The 20597-nt window shown below is 37.0% G+C and overlaps 1 protein-coding gene across 1 annotated transcript in view; it reads left to right on the top strand.

Annotated features, from left to right (window-relative positions):
• The window catches only part of LOC137404148 (centrobin-like), a 577594-nt gene that overhangs the window by 430360 nt on the left and 126637 nt on the right, over nucleotides 1-20597 (top strand). The window contains exon 7 of the mRNA XM_068090304.1: nucleotides 10677-10805. Within this exon, the coding sequence (XP_067946405.1) occupies nucleotides 10677-10805 (129 nt within the window). The remainder of the gene's footprint in view (nucleotides 1-10676; nucleotides 10806-20597) is intronic.

Below are 20597 nucleotides of genomic sequence, written 5' to 3'. Positions count from 1 at the left end.
GAAAGTTTTGCTATTATAGTGTAGTGGATTAGATTGCTGGCCTGCCGACAGGGAGGTTCTGAGATCAAATCATCTGCGAGACAGATTTTTTATTCCTAATTTTTAAACGCAATAACTGGACTGACCACAAACATTGAGATTCATATATATGGATATACACTTTTGCAGAACTATGATCAGGCACATTTCATCCAAGTCCTTCAGCTAGCTTTACCATTATAAGCTCATTAATATACTCCTGAATATGTTATGAATGAGTCAGTTATGTTAGTTTCCAACGCATTCACAACACTCAAACACTAGTTTCCATTTCAGTCAGTGCTTTTGTTATTCCCTATTTATTGGAATGACGTCATTCCAATAAGCGAAAACTTTCCTCAAGCTATTTGCAGTGTACACTGTACACACAGTCACAACCAGCCAAGCTATGTTCATTAATCGTATGCAAGCTACAATATCAAAATGATTCTGTTGAAACCTCAAGTTGAGCTGGAGGTTTTGGGAGATGTCAAAATACTTGTCAAACAGTATTTATATGTTCTTTAGTAGTTGTGGTTTTGCTGTCTTGTTCTTCACTCATCAGTTTTAATCTTGACTGTGAGTTTTCATGCTCTTAAAGTCTGATGAGATAAAAGGAGAGACATATCAGTTTATCTTTTAGTTTCAGATTTCCAGTGCTTTCTATTATTCAGTTGTCTTCTCTTTATCATCTATTTAGTCAGTTTACCCTATTCTATTTTTAGACTATCAACACAAATGTGGTGTTAAGTCACATGACATAAGCAACATGTCATCTTATTTGCGTTTTTACTCCTATTTTCAAATTTAAAATTTTTAACTTTTCATTCATTTGAATCATCTACATACAGCTGCACCCGATGTTTACATTCTCAGTGCTGCTGCTTGATGCTGCCAGCCATATTTTAAAATTGGAGCAAACCATGAACTGATGACTATGTTTACTCTGACTGCCACTGTAACAGTGTATTTTTATAAATTTCTCATAGTTCAAGGCTATTCTGTCCCTTTGGTTGCTTACAGTCTCCAATATGACAGCTGGCATCAAAAAGGTCTTGATATTATACTGTTTTTACATTCAGGAGTTATGTGCTCTTCTATGTTCAAATATTCTGATTGTTCAGCCTCATTAACTAGCAGATGGAATAGAACAACTATGGTGCAACAATTTATATCATAAATTAGGGATACTCGATTATCTACATGTATCACATAGACCTGCACATGTCTGTAAATTGGGAGTTACACTCTCCATATGCATATTGCTCTAATGATTAGAAAATGATCAATTAAAGACACTAATAAGAGCATTTGTCACGTTCATCAACCATGAATCTTCTACAACAAGCATTTCATTATCAGAGCATTTATGCCTTACCTATTTAGAGAGATTTCATGTCATTACTAATATTTATTTTTAAAGAGATATTCCCTTATTCACCACCCACAAGACTTGCTTATCTCAGCTCATCATGTACCCTGATCATCACAACTACATGTAGCTGCCGTATTTCTTGTGTAGGCTTCCTGTTACATTGTGTGCTGTTCCCTTCCAAGTTACTCGCTTATTCTGGCAGTTCTAGTGTCAGGCCAGATAGGTTAGTTGTTGGCTCCAGTTTCAGCATCCCAGTACTTTCTTTAAAGGCTTAGTACATGTCATGTCCAATAGAAAACAAGAGTGAGGAAAGTTTTGACTTTTTTAGAATTTTTCACTTCAAAGAATCTTCTTGGTTTTAATTTCAAATTTTCATCTTGTGTATTAAAATATGTTACCGGAAAACCTCTAACTGAACGCCATGGCGCTCTATTTTCGTCAGAATTCTCGAAAGATATACTTAGCTCTATCACGGGCGAAGCGAAACATAAATATTATCACTATTAAACATAATCGTATTGTTTACATTAATAACGATTTTTTTTATTGTTAGCGATTAATTATTAATACAGTTTTTTGGGCTTTTTTCTACTGATCACTTGTAATTATGGGTTCATAAAGGTCAAAGTGACAGTCAAAGTGACAGTCAAATAGAGGTGGTATTCAAATGTAGGTAGCGTTGAGAGGTTTTACGGTATATCAGATTTTAATTGTTATAGGGAGAGTGTTAATTTAGGATATCAAAGTACTTTTATGTATTACTAGTCAAAACATCTAGAGATGTTAACAAAATGATCCCTCGCTACTTTTTGTCTCCCGTTTAATATCTTCTGGTTCATCAACAGAAATAGAGTCATACCTCAACATACGAGCCTAATGAGTTCTGGAACATGGCTCCCATTTCAATTCTCATATCTCAAAACAATTTTTCTTATGTAATTAATAAATAGGAATTAATTGGTTCCTTCCAGTAGAATAAAGAAGCTAAAGTGGATATTACAATGGAAATGTGTTTTTCATTGGTCTAATTCTCTACCTGCAGTCACAAAGTAACAAGTACCTATCTAATGGTTATGATCTACAATAAAACAACATGTTTATATGCAGTACTGTATAGAGTTCTCACCTTTGAGACAGACGGTAGAGGCTGGCAGTGGTTCAGGAAATACTTGACTACACCTTATTCTGAACACTACACTTTTGTCTACGCAACAGTAAATATACTTTACATTTCACTTAAATTAATTTAGCTGATTACGCATACAATTGAGAATAAGTTTTTATTTTACCTTAAGCTTATTATACATTATACATTACGCATACAATTAAAAATAACTTTTAATTTAAAAGTAAACCTTTTCAAATTTTGTCTTAGTTTTCCTTTTTTATCTTTTTCGATTAAGATAATTTTGCTTCACTTTTCGACTCTTTATCACTTTCGCTCATAGCTAGCCTTCTTTATCATTTTTATCCGCCGAGAAAGAATGAGCAATGCTGTTCTCATAAGCATTGAAACTCTCTCGTATGCTAGTATCTCTAATTTGTCTCATATCTCAAGGCATGTATTGGCTCAGAATTCATCTCGTATCTCAAATTTCTTACCAGTTGGAACGCTCTTTTGTCGAGGCATACAGCGTTTCTTTGGTTCATTTTACAAAGGAAGAGAGGGGATGTTCACATGAAATCAATATTGCTATTTAAGAATATTTTTGTACTATAATATATTACTAAATAGATTACAAAAATACTGTCATCACTGGCAGGTTTCATTGCTGATTTTTTAACCTAGTTTGACAATGAGTGTTAGATAACCTAATTTCTGTGGTGATTGTCACAAAAGGAAGAGGTGAGGGTCAGCAATATAGTAGCTCTGTGAGATTTTAAAGTTTTGCTCACAAGCTATATTATGTGACAGACAATCTGGTGAATGCCAGCTGGTCACATTGCTTGAATGCTCTCTTCATTTCCATTCACTGATTTAAATTAGCTCAATTTGGGTGGTCTCTTCTTGTGTGGCAATAGCTAAAAACTGTCAGTTTGAGTTCAACAATAGAGGATAGTAGGTGGGCCTTGAGTGTGATACAGAGGGCTGGAGTTAAACTATATGGTGAGACTCTCAGTAAGACATAATAGTAACAAGTAATAATAGTAATTATAATATTAACAATAGTAAAGTTTATAGTATGTTATAGCTATCAACTATAACTAGTAATTTATTGATAATACTTTGTTTATAGCTCTGTTTCTTTTAATTTCTATACCGATAGAGAAGTGGTATCACATGTTTTAATTCCTTCCCGCATCACACCTGTATTATTTATTAACGATTTTGTGTGTTTATATGGAATTCTTATGTAAGGCGCATCATGATGAGTAACAATCATGCTAATTCTTCCAGGACAGTTCCATCTTATTTTACAATTTCAGGTCAATGTAATAAAAAGTTTGATATCATCAAGAATTTTATTACTCTTCGATAACTATCTGAGGATTATATACGCCCAACCAAAGGTTGACAATGTACGCTCACTATACATGGGGATTATTCTGTACTTTGCTCGAATAAAACTATGTCATCTGCGGAGGAACTTTGGCTGAATGACAGATCAAGTTGACTTGGAGGGTATGTCATATGATATTTGGTTTATAATTTAGAATTGTTTACTACTAAAATTACTGTGAAACCTCTATTTGAATGACATTGCATTCTATTTTTAACCTTTCCCCTATTTATAATAGCTGTCAGATAGATAGTGGTGTTGTATTTTACAAATAGCTCGTCTGAATTTTTAAAGCTAAGTTTGACCCTTTGTCAGGCGAAGTGAATGTCTTAACCCTTAATGTCATTAACTCTTTTGAAAGCAATAAATCTGCTAACTTGTTGATGATCTCTAAATAACAAACTTGGGAAGCCGAATATCTCTACTAGTTGATATCTATTGCTCGCAATTAACCCGTGATGGTGCGTATAGCAGGTGATTCTGTTGCCCTGCCTTGCAATTTGTTAGTGCTTCGAATTTTTTATTTTGTTATAAGTTTGGAGGTATAATATCATGCTATACTATATTTAACATAGTTGCATACAAGCTCATTGCATTCATCGATATGTTTGCTGCAGTTTGCAGTCAAAACTGACAGGATAACCGCAATGATTCTATTAAATAATATATGCTATAAATCTGGAACTTTACAAGCTTTATAGTAATAATTTATCAGATGTTAGAAATGTATACATTCACGAACAAGCGACAAACAAACTATACTTATTACCTGCAGAAACAAAAATTAAGATTTTTGAAACTGAATATTTGCTTTTTAGCTTCGCCAATTGTGTTCCGATTGTTGCATTCGATAGAACATACATCTTCTGGCTATTCAATACCTTCCATAATGTTTTCTGATCTCAACTCTTCTTCTGCGCCGCTGAACTAAGTGATATTAACGTTCAAACAACTTTTTGAGCAGAGCGAGACAACTACGCGTTGCATTTCGTGCAAATGATAAACCTATAGTGGCATCGCTAAGCACAACTTTTAGACTAAAATTAGTCACTCACATACCATCATAAATGTAAACCGTTTTTTACATACATCAAAGTATCAATACCGTGTCAAACCAACGATCTACTTTTAGCAGGGCAGTATCCAACTGTTTGAAAATGGTACTGAAGGAAAAGTCTAAGAGAGGTACCAAACGCCCTCTCAGTTGGGGGAGGGGGGTCTGGGGATCCTCCTCCGGAAAGATTTTTAGTATGTATAACTAGTCAAAATGGCACAAATCTAGCACACTTGGCTCCTGATGGGCACATGTTCTAACAGCAATTTTTTATAAATATATAACTGTTTATTGAGATTGTCTTTAACAACGCTTATTAAAAATATAATGTGAATGAGAGCTGCAAAAGGGGTTGGCCACTGCTAGCATGAGGTAGAATTATCACCGGGTACAATGCTGAATGGTGTAGAAGACGAGTAGTCTCCTATGAAATAATTTATTTAAATAATATTTTAGAGTTGAATTGTAAAATTAATAGAGCACCATGTTAAAAATAATGCACTTATACTATAGTCTATAATACTGAGCAAGTAGTAGTAGATTTAAGTTTGAGCTATCAAATAATATTTGATCAAATAATATTTTATTTTACCGTTTGGAAAGTCAAGCCGATGTTGACTGGTATTTTCAGCTTTTATTCTTTTCCAAGGAGGCGCGATTTCTTTAGCACAAAGCAACGCCTTTCGGGTAATCGTTTCATATCTTAATTTATCAACTAATATCTTGTTGATGATATTTAAATTTACTAGCATTCATATCCTTTGTTTAACGTTACGAGACGGCAGCTTAATAAACGTCTACCGAAAGCGACATAAATGCCGTTTCCCCACGCAACCGATAAACGACCTTTTGGTAATTTCGCCAGCCAAAGTGTTAAAATCAAGCAAAAATGACATGAATTCCATGACAGGATTTTTATCTTCACAAAATGGTACTACCATGGCAGTAGCTGCAGTATAGGAGGATACGGCCCTGACGATTAGTCTAATACAGATATTATTCATCTTTACTGTGTTGCTTTGAAAGCTAATTATAATTATTTGTTATTAATGGAACCGAGTCATTATTACTACAATTTGGAGAACAATTTTTCACTTGCTATTATGGGTTTGTAAAGTTAAAAAAATGTCGAAGTGATGTTCAAATGGAGGTAACGTTCATTTATAGGTTTTACAGTAAGTTAAAAAAATTGAAAAGAATTTATCTAGTGCTTTTTGATTGCAGATGCTAGTACCAAACTTTGTCTTTATAAAAGTTGTAAAAATACTTAAATCGTGTTCACTCACTGCTAACTTGCCTTGTCACATGATAAACTGACCAAAGATAAAATATCTAATTTTATTGGTTTAAGCTGGCGTACCTTATCACAATTATGACCACATTTTGCAATGAGCTGACAAATCCTTATTTCAAGCAAAACTTCATGTGTCTTTGAAAAGCGTAACAAGCTTTCAAGCATCCTTGACTTCAATGTTGTTAATTATCTGCCCTTAAACTAAGTGTTTGGTATTTGGGAATTTATCTGAGAAACAGTAGCCTTAATTTGTAGACCTTGACTAGTACCTGCCTCTAGCTATATTAATATGTGTGACATTGGCTAGCAAGTGTCTATAAGTTATGCACTGTTGTTGCTAGCTGAGTGTGAGTGGCTGATATGCTGGGATATTTAACATACATGTACTTACTTGAGTCTTTAAATATTTTCATTATTTATTTACAGTTTGTGATTGATTATTACTAAAATGTAATATAAAACATTGTACTCAGTACTTACATGTTAATCAAAGACGGATATTTATCTTGAGTTCTATTTAATTGTAGCAACATGGATTGTATAAAGGTTCATTTTATAAAATTTCCTATTCGTCACATTACTGCCAGTGGTTACAATGTGAATATTTATAGTGCCCGAGGCCATTCTGTTACTAGTAAAAGTAACATAATGTTTGTTATTTTATTATATGAAATTAAGCAGATAAACTTCAATTTAAATTATAAACAGAAAGTTAAACTAACCAATTACAAGGCTGTATAACCAGCCAATCATGAAGCTGCAGTAACAATTACCTCCTGTTCCTTTATTCAATATCTGGTAAATTCATCATGAATCACTGTTTGAGTAACTCTTATTCAGCTCAGCCAATCAGGAGACAGATAACATTATTATAACCAGCTACAAGCTATAAAGAAGCCTGTAGTAGTCAGAGCAGGTGACAAACAGAATAGCAACAGGTAAGTATAACTTATATATTATATTAGCATCTGTTGATACTGTACTTACTGGGAATAGTAGAGTAGATGAGGAGAGTCACTGAGTCAGTGTGATTATAATATAACTCTGACCTCCTGAGACTATCACTCTCTACCCTGAGGAGACTCATAGAGTCTGTCATGTAGTGAGGTTAAGTTAAGGTCAGGAGGCTCTGGTCTCATTCCTCTGTCATAATCAGACCAGCAAATACTTCCTACTGCAAATATTTCATGTTTCTCAGCTCTGCAAGAGTCTGACATCCCTGGACTCCTTTTTATACTCTGTAAATATCCAGGGTTCACCTGCAGCCACTCTGTTATGGTTGACAGCTTTCCAACTCTGCAGTTGAGTCACATTTTGTACTTATTTCTCTATCATATTTTACTGTATGCAGCAGCTAATAGAGTGCAGTACATATGTTACAGTTAAACATGGAAGGACTGTTGAAGGATTATGTGAGAGAGAGAAAGATAGAGATTAGTGCTTTGAGGGCAGCCTTAGAGACAGTCCAACCAACTGAGCTACTGAGGCTACTGATTACTATCAAGCATGACTCATACACAGCTGTTATGGTTGCTGCAGACGGAGCCCACACAGAAATCTGTCGTCTGCTTCTCTCACCAATCAGAAGAACAGCAGACGAGTTGCTCTGGATGAAGAGGGAGGATGGATATACAGTACTACACCTTGCTGTATGGAGGGGAGACAACAGTGAGTGTGTAGAGTTGCTGATAGACACAGTGAGTGATGAGAGGAAGTACAAGTTTGTATCTGAGAAGAATGAATACGGTAACACAGCTATAGCACTGGCTGCAGCGAATGGAAGGAGCAAGTGTTTAGAGTCCCTCCTCTACAGTTTCTCCTCACTACAGAGAGACTCCTTATTAAACATACAGAATAACTACCTCTACACTCCACTACACTGGGCAGCATACTGGGGACAGACAACTGCTCTGAAGGTCATGTTAGGATCCGTGTCTCTAGTGACTGTCTCTTCACTCCTCAACATAAAGAATAAATACAACAGGACTCCATTGGAGGAAGCTGTGTTAATGGGAAAGAAGGAATCATCAGAGCTGTTAAAGAGATGGCAGCTGGGTTCAGTAGTAGAAGGTAGGATTGTTATACAGTGTGATACCAGCTACTCACTTGAACTGTTCTACTGCTAAACTCTTCAGTCTCAGCAACTTTCTACTGAAAATCTAAACTAAATGCTAGTAATTCATTCATTGTATACATGTACTGTTGAACCCTGGGACATGCCCTGGATAATTACATCTCTAATTTCCTGTAAACTCACTGAGTCTTGCATAGACAGAGTGCTGCTTGTCTCCAGCCTCCAGCTGAACAGTTTATAGTCTGAGTATTTAAATTAATATTCAAAACTGGTAGGATTGAAGTGATGTTAGCAGATCTTTAAATATCAACTCCTTGTGTCAGACTCAGTAGCTTGACTCTCGTGTTCCACACTAATCTGTCTGTTAATATTTCTGTATTTTGAAATGTCTGAGATGTGAAGAATTTAACTCAATAGTAATAATACTATGATTATTGTATGTAGTGGTAGACTAGTGAGTCATTCCTTCAAGCTGAGGTTAGAGGTTAAACATTACACTCCTTTTCATGAATAGCCAATCATCTATGCAGCAGTTTTTGATGGAAAGTAGAAAGTATTACAACCATATTTTACACTGCTGTAGATTATCCACAGCATTTTAGTTGTTCCTAACATAACATTACTCTATCCTTTGTCATGTTTAGTAGTAAACTGAATGACAGGCTAAAGTACATATTGTAGCAGCCTCTTGCTTTAATATTCAGGCTTTAAATACATAACACTACTAATCTTTGATATAAAGATTAAAATTAGGTTAACTTTTTCTTATTTTACAAACTCTAATACAATGTGTGCTTCCATTTTCTATGGCAGATGCTAACATGACCAGCTACTATGGTGCTGAGTTCTGTTAGCATCTGCTTTAAATCTATAATAATAATAATAGGCAGAGAAGAGAAATTGTATAAATCGAATTGCTGGATGGATACATGGAATCGATCATGCAAACCGAACGTCAGAAACTGTCTTTTTATGCTTTTGTCGTCATTATACTTTTATTCACAATACACATTCACAATGTTTTACACCTGTTTGCCCCACCTGCTGAATTTCATATTCGCTGGTGCTGCTAATCATATATGCAGCAGTTTTTGATGGAAAGTAGAAAGTATTACAACCATATTTTACACTGCTGTAGATTATCCACAGCATTTTAATTGTTCCTAACATAACATGACTCTAACCTTTGTCATGTTTAGTAGTAAAGTGAATGACAGACTAAAGTGAATATTGTAGTCTCCTTGCTTTCATATTCAGCCCTTAAATCTATAACAGTTAATATTCAGACTTAAAATCTATATCAATACTAATCTTTGATATAAAGATTAAAATTAGGTTAACTATTTCTTATTTTATAAACTCTAAGACAATTAGTGGTTCCATTTTCTATGGCAGATGATAACAGGAACAGCTACTATGGTGCTGAGTTCCATTAGAGTTTCATATTTACTGGTGCTGCTTAGAGAATTCCTTATCAAACAGCAAGATTAGTTCTACCAGAGGCTTGACACCTTAAGACTGGTAGACGTGAAATGAGCTTCATTTTCTTCTTAGATTTTATTCGATCTACACTTATCTTTAATATTTTACCTTAATAGTAGTAGCAGCTCGACCGCTACTACTATTGCAACTCTCGTCTCTTAAAACAAGCGGCAAGCATTAGCAGCCTGCCTGCCAGCCTTCTGCCTGCTTACCAGCCACATCTGCTGGCACCTGCTTTTTCTGTGTCTACCTTACCGTGTCCACCGCTTGCTTGACCGTGCTTGTCTGCCACCCAGTTTGCCTGCCCGATTGGCAGAGTCAATCACGGTCATTTGTGTCGCTGCTGAGCAGACAACGATTTCTCGCTTTTGCCTCCTAGTAGACAATGGTTATATGTTCTGGTCATTAAATAGACAATTGATTGCCCTGTCTGCAAGCAAGCCTGCTCACTCTCACTGAGTCAAAAAATGATATCACGCTATGCTGCCAAATCCACAATGATCGCACGTTTCGTCTCCAAGTCGACCACCATTGCGTGTTTTTGTGGCGAGTGTTTGATTTTATCGCACTTATATGAAGTCTGTCTGCCAACCGGCCCGCCGGTGTCAGTCAGCCTGCATAATTATCTGCCAGCCATATAGCCGGGCTCCTCAAGACAATTCTTTATGCTTGCAGCTTGAGTCTGAATTCTGCTGAGCATATCTGTCAGGCCGACCTGCCTCTGCTCGCAGGCTCCTGCCTATGTGCCTGCCTGCCTCTGCACCTCTCTTTCTATACACCCCTTTGCTTCTACACCCCTCCGCCTTTACACTTCTAGAATCGCCTGTGTCTCTACGGCTTTATGTACTATCCACATGTTCTTTTTTATTATATTGTAGCATTGGAAGACGCTAAGCAACAGATAAAAACACTGCAAGAGAGACATGACCAGAAACTTTCCGCTCTACGGAGAGATAGCGAGCAGAAAGTCTCTGCTCTACAGGAAAAAACTGAGCAGCAGGCAGGAGGTAACTTCCTATGTAAATGTCTTACTCGTCCATTGTTAGTATAGTACTGAGGAAGATAAGTCAGCGGTGATAGACTAGTGAGTCATTCCTTCAAGCTGGTGTTTAGATATGAAACATTACACTTCTGTACTATGAGACAATATGCGTTATCTCCTCTGTGGCAGGTGTATTAGGAACAGCTAGGGTGATGTTGCATTTTGGAGGAATTTAATATTTGCTAGTTCTTGGAGGAATTCTTACAAAAAACATCAAAATTTATTTTTGTGTAGCTTGTCTGGCAATAACTACAAAGTTTTATAACTTTTAAAAGAATTAAATTTTTCCTAAGGAATCGCGGATTGCTTATGCGTGTAACACACTAAGTGCTGCTTCAATACATCTAGTGGCCAGTCGTTATTTAGCCAAGGAAAGAAGTTTGCTCTGGAATTAGAAAAAGTGTATAGAACCTTTGTCAAGCAACCAGCCTGCCGGAATGATTAGATCCGCATGTTCAAGAAAGTTTCGCCTTGCAAAAAGCTTGAGGAAATTTGCAGCGTTCAGCTCGCTGAACACTCCGGCTATTATTAGTAGTATGCGGGCCTCGGCTCCTACGAAAAGCACCTAACAGCCTGTTTGCCCCACCTGCTTGGAAGTCAGCCAGCCAACCTGTCGCAAGTTTGCGTGAGTCCATGAAGCTCATGCGCTTTTGATTTAAAGTAAAGGCCGATTGCGCAATTTCACTGCTGAGTACATGACTAAATCTCACTCCACATAATCTGCCTGCCTACTTGTGTGCAAGATCCCCAGCTTCTACGCTACTATATACAATGCACATAGAGTTTATTTATAGAACAGCTCAAGACTGAGTTCGGCCACCCACATCTGCCAGACTAGCTTGTTTCTGTCTCTGGGAACTTGCCTTTGCCTCTAGGCAATTGCCTATGTGATCCACTCTCTGCCTCTGCGCTTCTACATAGTCCCTGCTTCTACACACTTCAGTCTCTGCGCTACCATTTACATTCCTGCTTTCATGCCCATTCATTCAGTTCCTTCTGTAATTAACAATGCATATAAAAGCCTTGTTAGCAGGTAAATTTGCTAATGTGGCTAAGGTGCATCTACTCACCAATGTATTCAGCACACGCTGTCATTGTCAAATGTGAGCAGTGGAAGTGTTGAATATCTATCAGCAAGTTTTTTTCACTCTGTTGCAGCTCTGGATGACGCTAGACAACGAATTACAACCCTGCAAATAGAAAGCGACCAGAAAGTATCAGTTCTACAGAGACAAACTCAGCAGCAGGCAGAAGGTAACTTTCTATGTTATTATTTCACTAGTCTATTGTTAGTACATTACTGAGGAAGAGAAGTCAGTTTCTTTTGTAATTGGCTATGCATGTCAGCGTTGGCAGATCTATTTACATCCAAGCACAAATATAAGCAGTAACAGTGTGGCACATGTAACAAATGGTTTTTCACGCTCACTTTTATAGCATTGGTTGAGGCTAGACAGCAAGTTACAACGCTGCGGGAGGACAGCGAGAGGATGTCGTCATTATTACGGGAAGAGGCTAGACAACGGAGAGCAGGTACTTTTATTTCTTATAAGCCCTATAAGATTATTTACTCTCCACCTCATATCTTGACTATCTAGTATCACCCAATGCTAGTAACCTATAAAATACCTACTAGTATATTTTATACTAGCTGTGGTATTGCTCTGACGGTCTGATTCTATAAGGCTGTGGTTGATCAATCATGGCTCACTCCTGGTAACTTTATGTAGATATGTTGATGCTGCTTGAGTTACGTAGGGTGTGAGAGTTTACTATGTAAGTTCATGGTGTTAAATCAAAATGGCGGCAGTTTAACTTTTACACTGCCTTTAGCATGTTGATAGAGATTTGTCATTGTTATCTCCCGGCTCTTCAGTAAAAGTAACCCTCGTTTATATATTACTTATAATGAGAAATATCTGTTTATTCAGATTTGGCTGCTACTCAGCAGAGGCTGGAACGATTCGCTGTGTACCTACAGACTCCAGGTGATACACATTTGTCAGGCAATCAATGTCACCACCCGGATAGTTAAAAGCGTGGCAGCTGAGACTGACAATCTACCCAGACAGACACTAAAGATGCCGAGTGACCTACGTTTTAGCCCAACCAGCCAATGAGCAATGACAAGAGAAATGCCCAGCCAGCCCTCAAACCAGAGGGAAGGCTTATAGTAAATAAGGACACGCGAGCCCCACTAGACCCACCACATTGTCAAAGTGATCACATGATCTTGTTCTCTGCATTGTAATACATCCTGCTTGTATTTTATTATTCGTGGTTAAATATACTTATTCTTTCAACCTTGTCTCTTCATCCATATGCAATGCTCAGTTAGACTTTCTTTAACAACCACAATATATAACTAAATCTCTTCTTTTAAAATTCATAACTTTGCTATATGAAGCAGCAATAAAGTCACTTTGATAAACATGAAAACTTATGGGTAATTTCATGAAAAAGTCCACCAGATTAAAATTTACTGTTTGTATAATATACAAAGAGCTGACGGCTGTCTCGCTTCCATTAATTGAGTTGAAAGGTGCTCCTTCCTGTCGCCATGATCTGGTAGAATTATTGACACAAATGGCAGAGATAAAATATATAATTCTCAGGATCTCTTGGCAACAGCCGGCATTATGGAGGTTGTAATGCTCGGATAAGACAGTCATTGACGTGGATTGTATGCATTAGGAGTCTGAATGTCCAGAGTTTTATTTATTAAGTGATAAGATATCAGGGGGCGTTGTAGTTGTAGTTAGCATGTGATCTAGTTTATCAGAGCTTTGATGCAAGCCATAACTAGTCACCTGCCTGGTTCACACACTTCAGCTACCTGTCATGGTTGTCACTTTGTATAATACCAGATGAGGAATAAACATTCCTATAACAAAGTTCATAAAAAGAGAAAAGAATCCAACTGACATTTGACCTTTTAGCTAAGCAATTCAAGCTGATTGGTACAGAAAAATTGAATTCACAACTGAAATTGGTTTGTTATGAATATTGTCTAAGCCATATTGTGCAACAGGTAAAATGCATTCGCTCAACAGGATTTTTACGCCTGATGCACCTTAATAGACTAAACTACCTTCCGTAATAAATAGAATGATATTTGCTAGCACAGTGGCATATAGGTATTCTGTCAATAAACAGTCTTTAAACAATGTATAACACAGATCAAAGGTTAGCATAGATGATTGAGATATCTAGCAAATAAATACAAGTTGTCTTCATGCTACAGACTTGTTCTACATTGGTTGGGAGTTACGACCTCGTGTTTTAGATGGAAAATTGTGAAGTGGTAGCATTATGACAGAAGACCTGTGGTAAATACAAATGGTAAATGAAAAGAGAAATATAATGAATTTACTCAAAGAATAAGTAAAAATACATCACATCTACCACAATGTACTCTGCAGTAGTCTAACATTTGTTTACATGCTTTCATACAAGCAAAGGTTGACTTGATAAAAAAAATAGATATTTTATTTAAAATTCAGGGAACTGGTTAAAAGTTTACACATACTATTAAAAGCCAATAGAGAACAGAGAGAGACCAGGTGAAGTAGGGCATCACAATGTACATAATCTATACATATACAACACAGTAACCTATTACCAAATACAATGTTTATCAACAAAGACTCCGAGGGAAGTTTATTTAACTATGGTAGCACTTCATGGCAGGATCTTCAGAGGGTAACACTGTTGCTAAGGGAAGACAACTTACGTGGCAAAATGAATCTGATATGAAAATACTAATAACAAAAGGGTTAATCATGAAAATAGACCAACAAGGAAAAATAATAAAAATGAAATTAAGCTGGAGGAGCCAAGTAAGGGCTCTGATAAAAAAGGTACGGTAGATGCTCCTATAAGAGGAGTTCCAGACAACTTAAAGAATTTAAGTGAAGTTTTTGTGTTGTACTACATAAAAAATTTTTATAATTCAAAGAGTCAAGCGGATGTGTTTTCAATTTCAACTTAAATGTTAACATATCTTTTCGCATTTGCTAGAAAAAGGATGACATGGGTGAAGCGTTACATCTATGATATTTACAACTTCCAAGACATTCTAGTTCATCGTGATAGATCGTCAGATGTATCGACAAAAATGGTAAGAAGTACCTGCAGAATTGTTTATAAATACTGAATATCGATAGAATGGTGCAAATGTTTCAGTGTCGGTCAAACAATCTGAATGTCACAAGTTGAAATATCGTCAAAAGTTATCTGTTATCCCAACTTTGACCCTTGCATACAGATAGACGACAAACAGACAGTACATCTTATAATATTATAAATATTTTGCTGTTTCGGTTTATTGGACACATAAAATATTTGTTATTAGTTTTACTTTGCAGAATAGACTTTGTTGTTTAGAAAAAATAGGCAAATCATTGTTAATGGATATCAAAGATGTGCATTTCTCATGAACTTTTTATAAAAATACGGCAGCCTTGATTTATAAAACCAGTAAGATTTAGCGGTTAAAAAAAAGTTGTCTATGCAAACTAATAATAGAGCAGTTATGGTGCAGCTTACCAATTAGAAGAGTTAAGTATAGTTTTTTCTTTTTCTTTGGCCCAAATGGTTAGTTTGAAAGGCTATTGGAGTAGATTAGCCAATTTACCTGTATTTCACATCCTTATAAATCCCCACATTGTAAACTTTCCTGGAACATATTATTTAAGTCGTAGAAGCGCTTACTGTACTCTGAAGTATTACTACTGTGTTAAACAAAGAACTATTATTAGCCTGAGGCGATTAATCCAATCCATTACAATTCTCCATCACCAGAGACCCGGCCCTCTCATGAAGATCTGGTGAAGATGTTGAGAAGGCCAAAGGAAGCACACACAATTCAGTGAAATGAGCAGATGGCCATCTGACAAGGGCACCCAAAAGAGCCTCCCCTATTTGCACCGGAAGACTGAATCTGGCTTCTGAATAAAAGAAAAAAATGAGGGGACCATCCCAAATTTAAAGTAAAGTTTGTAGGGCCTTTCCCAGTAAAAAATTATTTGGTCAAACCATACTTGCGTAGTATAACGGCGGGGCCAGTCTTTGGTGCAGAATGAAAGCAGGCAAAAACCATTCCATGTTTGTCCGGAGAAGCTTTGACAGACACATGCCACCATAGAGCCAAGAAAATGCCCCAACATGCAAGGGATGCAGGCTCGGAGCCTAGAGGAAAAAGCAGAGCTTGAGATGGAAAAGCAAAGATCAAAGGCTTACACTTCCCTTGCATTTAGTAAATAACTGGAAGGCCAACTGCAAGAGATTCGAAGGAGCCAGGAACTGGAGAAATGACTGTAACAAGAAAAAATTCTAGGAGAGCCAGCTGAGCCCGTGAGTCCAGCACCATTCTAGCTTCCTGGTCGCTAGCAAAAAACACCTTGAGTGAGTAAGTACAACTCCCGGCCACGAAATCTTTTTCCCAAACAGTTTCACCTATGACAGTAAAATCTTGGTTTTTGATTGGTTCCCATCTGGTTCAAATCGCATGAACTGCGCTCTGCTCATGCATTGAAGATATTGTAGGCATGATAATATGTAGATATGCAAGCATATTCACACACAGGAATACATTGAGTTTGTCTCGACATTGTAAGATTTTTTCATCGGTAAATTCTTGAAGATTGTTACATAAAATATGTTATGTATGACTACAGGTACCATGAATTACCACTTTGTATATAATATATTAATGTCTATTTTGTGCCGTCGATCAAAGACAAAGTGTTACCATTCGAGCGTGGACGTGGTACACATGATGCCGATTAACGATTACTGCTACATCACATACAAATTTATAAGTAAAGTATTGATATTATTACCCTATTAGTAATACCTTCAGAGTTCATAACATGAATATTCATTATGCGTGTATCTGTAAACCACTAAGGAGCCAAGCTTTTACTGCCATAGGTACACCTGTTTGAGAAAAAAAGTTGCTCCCCGGCCAGCTAGAAACGCTCGGCCACCTGAATGTTAAGGAAAGTTGGAGAGGTCAGCCATGGTGAGAGCCATTGAAGAACACAACAAGCACAGCGCTGCCGGAGCCCAAGTGAGGGGAAAGGCTGATGACACGGATGACATAACACCTTTTGATTTTAAAAGATAAAAAACTGTATATTGTCTGGTCTGGGTAGCACACAGCGGCACTAAAACAGCAAAAACCTAAATAATGTCACAAAATGTTGAGGATATTTATACTTTTGGCCATGATTACATTTGGTAGGATTACTGGTACAGAGAAACCTGGGTTCTGAACATAATCCGTTTCAGAAGGTTGTTCAAAAACTGAGTTGTTTGAGATCCGAAACAACTTTTCCCTTTAAAATAAATGCATGTAAATTTTAATCCGTTCCGAGTCGAGAAAATCACTTCGGTAAAGTATTTTTAACGTTTTACACCATAGAATGTACACTGCATACTATAGATAAAAACCAGCAGATATAGACCGTGTTTAATTTTAATAAAATATTTATTATCATGATGAAAAAAGGAAACAAAAAGCCAACAAACAGTACGTATGTTTTGCTCTTAAAACGTTGAAAACCTTAAAGGTTAAAATACAATAACAAACATTGCAGAAAGTGATAAGGAAACGGCAAAAAATGAAACCAATCAGTTACATCAAAAATTGCGTAAAAAAGAAACCATGAATAAACAGCAATGACCCATTTATTTTACATGTTTGAAAGAGAATGCAAAAACATTTTAGCGTAACTCGACTGTCTCTCTTGAGGAAATGTCTTCGGTAGAAGAAGCATCCTTCAAGGTGGCTCCTTTCATTCTGAAAATAATTTGTCAAACAAAACCGAGGCTATTGAGGCTATGTCAACGAGTGCATCATTAGTTATAAGTTACAAGATGTTGTCTCATACCCAGCAATTTAATGTAACAAGATATTCTCATACCCAGTTATATAGAGTCTGGTTCTTTTTCAATCTAAATAAAACTTGAAGGTTTTCTCATGAGAAATTCCTTCAGATTAAAATTGACCATTTTTGTGAAATACATAGAGCTGACTGCTGTCAGCTATTCATTACTTAGGTTAACAGCTGCTCCTTCCTGTTGCCAAGATAAAGTAGAATTGTTGACGCAAACGGTAGAGATAAAATATATTATTCTCAGGATCTCTTGGCAACAGCCGGCATTATGGATGTTGCAATGCTCTGATAAGACAGTCATTGACGTGGATTGTATACATAAGGAGTCTAAATGTCGAGAGTTTTATTTATTAAGTGATAAGACATCAGGGGGCGTTGTAGTTAGCATGTGATCTAGTTTATCAGAGCTTTGATGCCAGCCATGACTAGTCCACCTGCCTGGTTCACACACTTCAGCTACCTGTTATGATTGTCACTTTGTATAGTCCCAGATGAGGAATAAACATTCCTATAGCAAAGATATTAAAACATAAATTATATTACCTTCAGTCATAGAAGGGAGAAAAAACAATCTGCCATTTTGGCTTTGTAATTTTGAAGCATTTGCTTCAAGCTGTTTGTTACAAAAAGAATGAATTCCCAAACTGGAATTGGTTTGCTATGGATATAATTCCAAACCATATTCTGCAACAGGTAAAGTGCACTCGCTCAACACGATGTTTACGCATGATGCACCTTAATAAACTCAATTACCTTCAGTCATAGAACGATATTTGCTAAAATTGTGTCATTTATCTGTTAATAAGCACTGCAAACAATGTATAAAACATCACAAAGGTTAGCATAAATGATTGACATATCTAGTCAGTAGATACAAGTTGTCCTCCCTTGATAGGCTTGTTTTACAATGGTTTGGAGTTACGACCTCGTGTTTAATATTGTAAAAATTGAGAAGTGATAACATTTTGACAAAAGACTTATGGTAAATACAAATGGTAAATGAAAAGAGAAATACAATGAATGTATATAAATAATAAGTAAAAATTCATCACATCTACCGCAATGGACTCTGCAGTAGTCTAACATTGGTTTACATGCTTTCACACTAGCAAAAGTTGACTTGAGAAAAAAAATTGATATTTTATTATTGAAAGGGCTGGAGGAAGCACCCACGGCCCGACAAGAGGAGCAGAAGGCCATCTGACAAAAGGACCAAAAGAAACCTCCCCCTATATGCACCGGGAGACCGAGTCTAACTTCTAAATAAAACAAGGAGAGGAGACAACCCCAAATTTCAGGCAAAATAAAATCCCCACTGATTATTTTCTGTGTAGAAGAGCGTATTGTACTTTGAAGTATCATGACAGTGTTAAACAAGGAACTACTATTAGTCTGAGACAATAAATCTAATCCAGTACAATCCTCCACCACCAAAGACCTAGACCCCTCATGAAGATGTGGTTAAGATGTTGAGATTGCCTTACCAGGATCTCTCATCTTGGAGAACCCCTTTTGAAAGCAACAGGGGTGCCTAAAAAAGGACAGGACCTGGATAACACAAAAATACTAGGGAGGACCCAGTTGTGTTCGATTTAGGGCAAGACCTGAGCGATGGGTTCTCAAAAGTGAAAGAGAAGCTTCCTGTTCTGAAAGCAAAAGGAAAACTATTGCAGGAAAAGGTCACCAGAAAAGTGCCTGTCCTAACTTGACTGGTCACAGTAAGATAATCACACTGTTTTACTAAAAGAGAACACGCCAGAAGCACAAAAACAGGTCAGAAAAGGGGCCCTAGCACGAAAAGTAGAACCAAAGCGGCATGTGTGCCTAAAAGCAAGTAATTACGACAGACATGGGCAGAGTGAGCTAGCTGAAATAGCTACGTCCAAACACACTAAAAATATAGAGGCCAGGAGGAGGGTATCACATGTTGAGCTTGCCAGCACAACTAAGATGCTCCACTAGGATGCTCCTAAAACTCAGTTGGTCACGAACGACCCTATCACCCAAAAACAAGAGGGACAATCCGAGGACAAGGTGCACAAGAAACAGTTACCACCCGGCATATTTACTCACTTGGACAGCTGGCGCATTTCAGAGCCGAAGCAGGAATTCACTCCGGGAAAATTAATCTCTACCATGAGTCCCGAAACAGCTACGGACAAGAAGTTGTAATAGCCCCTATTCTATGTCACGAAGACCTTATCCTATATACAGGTTGCGGAATGGGAGCTTTCATGATAAACTACAACAGGATAAAAAGATGTTGGCAAGACCAAGGTCAGCACGGCCTCTTGTTAGTTTTGTAAGCGTTTAGGCATGTTTTACTGGGGTTTTACCCATAAATGAATGCATATATGAACAGCACAAACTGTATATTGGGCAGTTGTGTTTGTAGCCTCGTATAACTATTAGACATGTTTCTTTATTAAGATTGTCGGAGGTCTCGCGGACACCATTCGGTATCTGTTCCAAGGACACAAAGTTTATGTCAGCTTAGCAAGGTCTTTGCCAAATTGACATAAGTCTGGTACTTACCAGAATCAATAGTAAGAGGTGGTAATGAACCGGGAGCAACTTTGAAGGTAGTTGCACCAGATGATTACACGTACTCGAGTTGGATAGCTAATTTTTATCAGCATAATTGCCAGACAAGACAACACACTTTTTGCCATATTTGTACTAGTTTTTTATTCCTTCAACATAAAATTTTGTAAATGACTTTTGTAATCATTTGCTCACAGAAGCTATGACCTCATTGTGAGTTATCATTATTTTGGTGGAAAATGAGGCCACAAATTGCAAGCCTCTTTTCTTGTTATTCATGTCTTTTCTCACATGGTAGAAACTGGCACAGC

Source organism: Watersipora subatra, chromosome 9 (genome assembly GCF_963576615.1).
Source record: "Watersipora subatra chromosome 9, tzWatSuba1.1, whole genome shotgun sequence".
Lineage (NCBI taxonomy): Eukaryota > Metazoa > Bryozoa > Gymnolaemata > Cheilostomatida > Watersiporidae > Watersipora > Watersipora subatra.
Note: the sequence above shows the minus strand (reverse complement) of the source record. Positions and strands in the feature narration are given on the sequence as shown.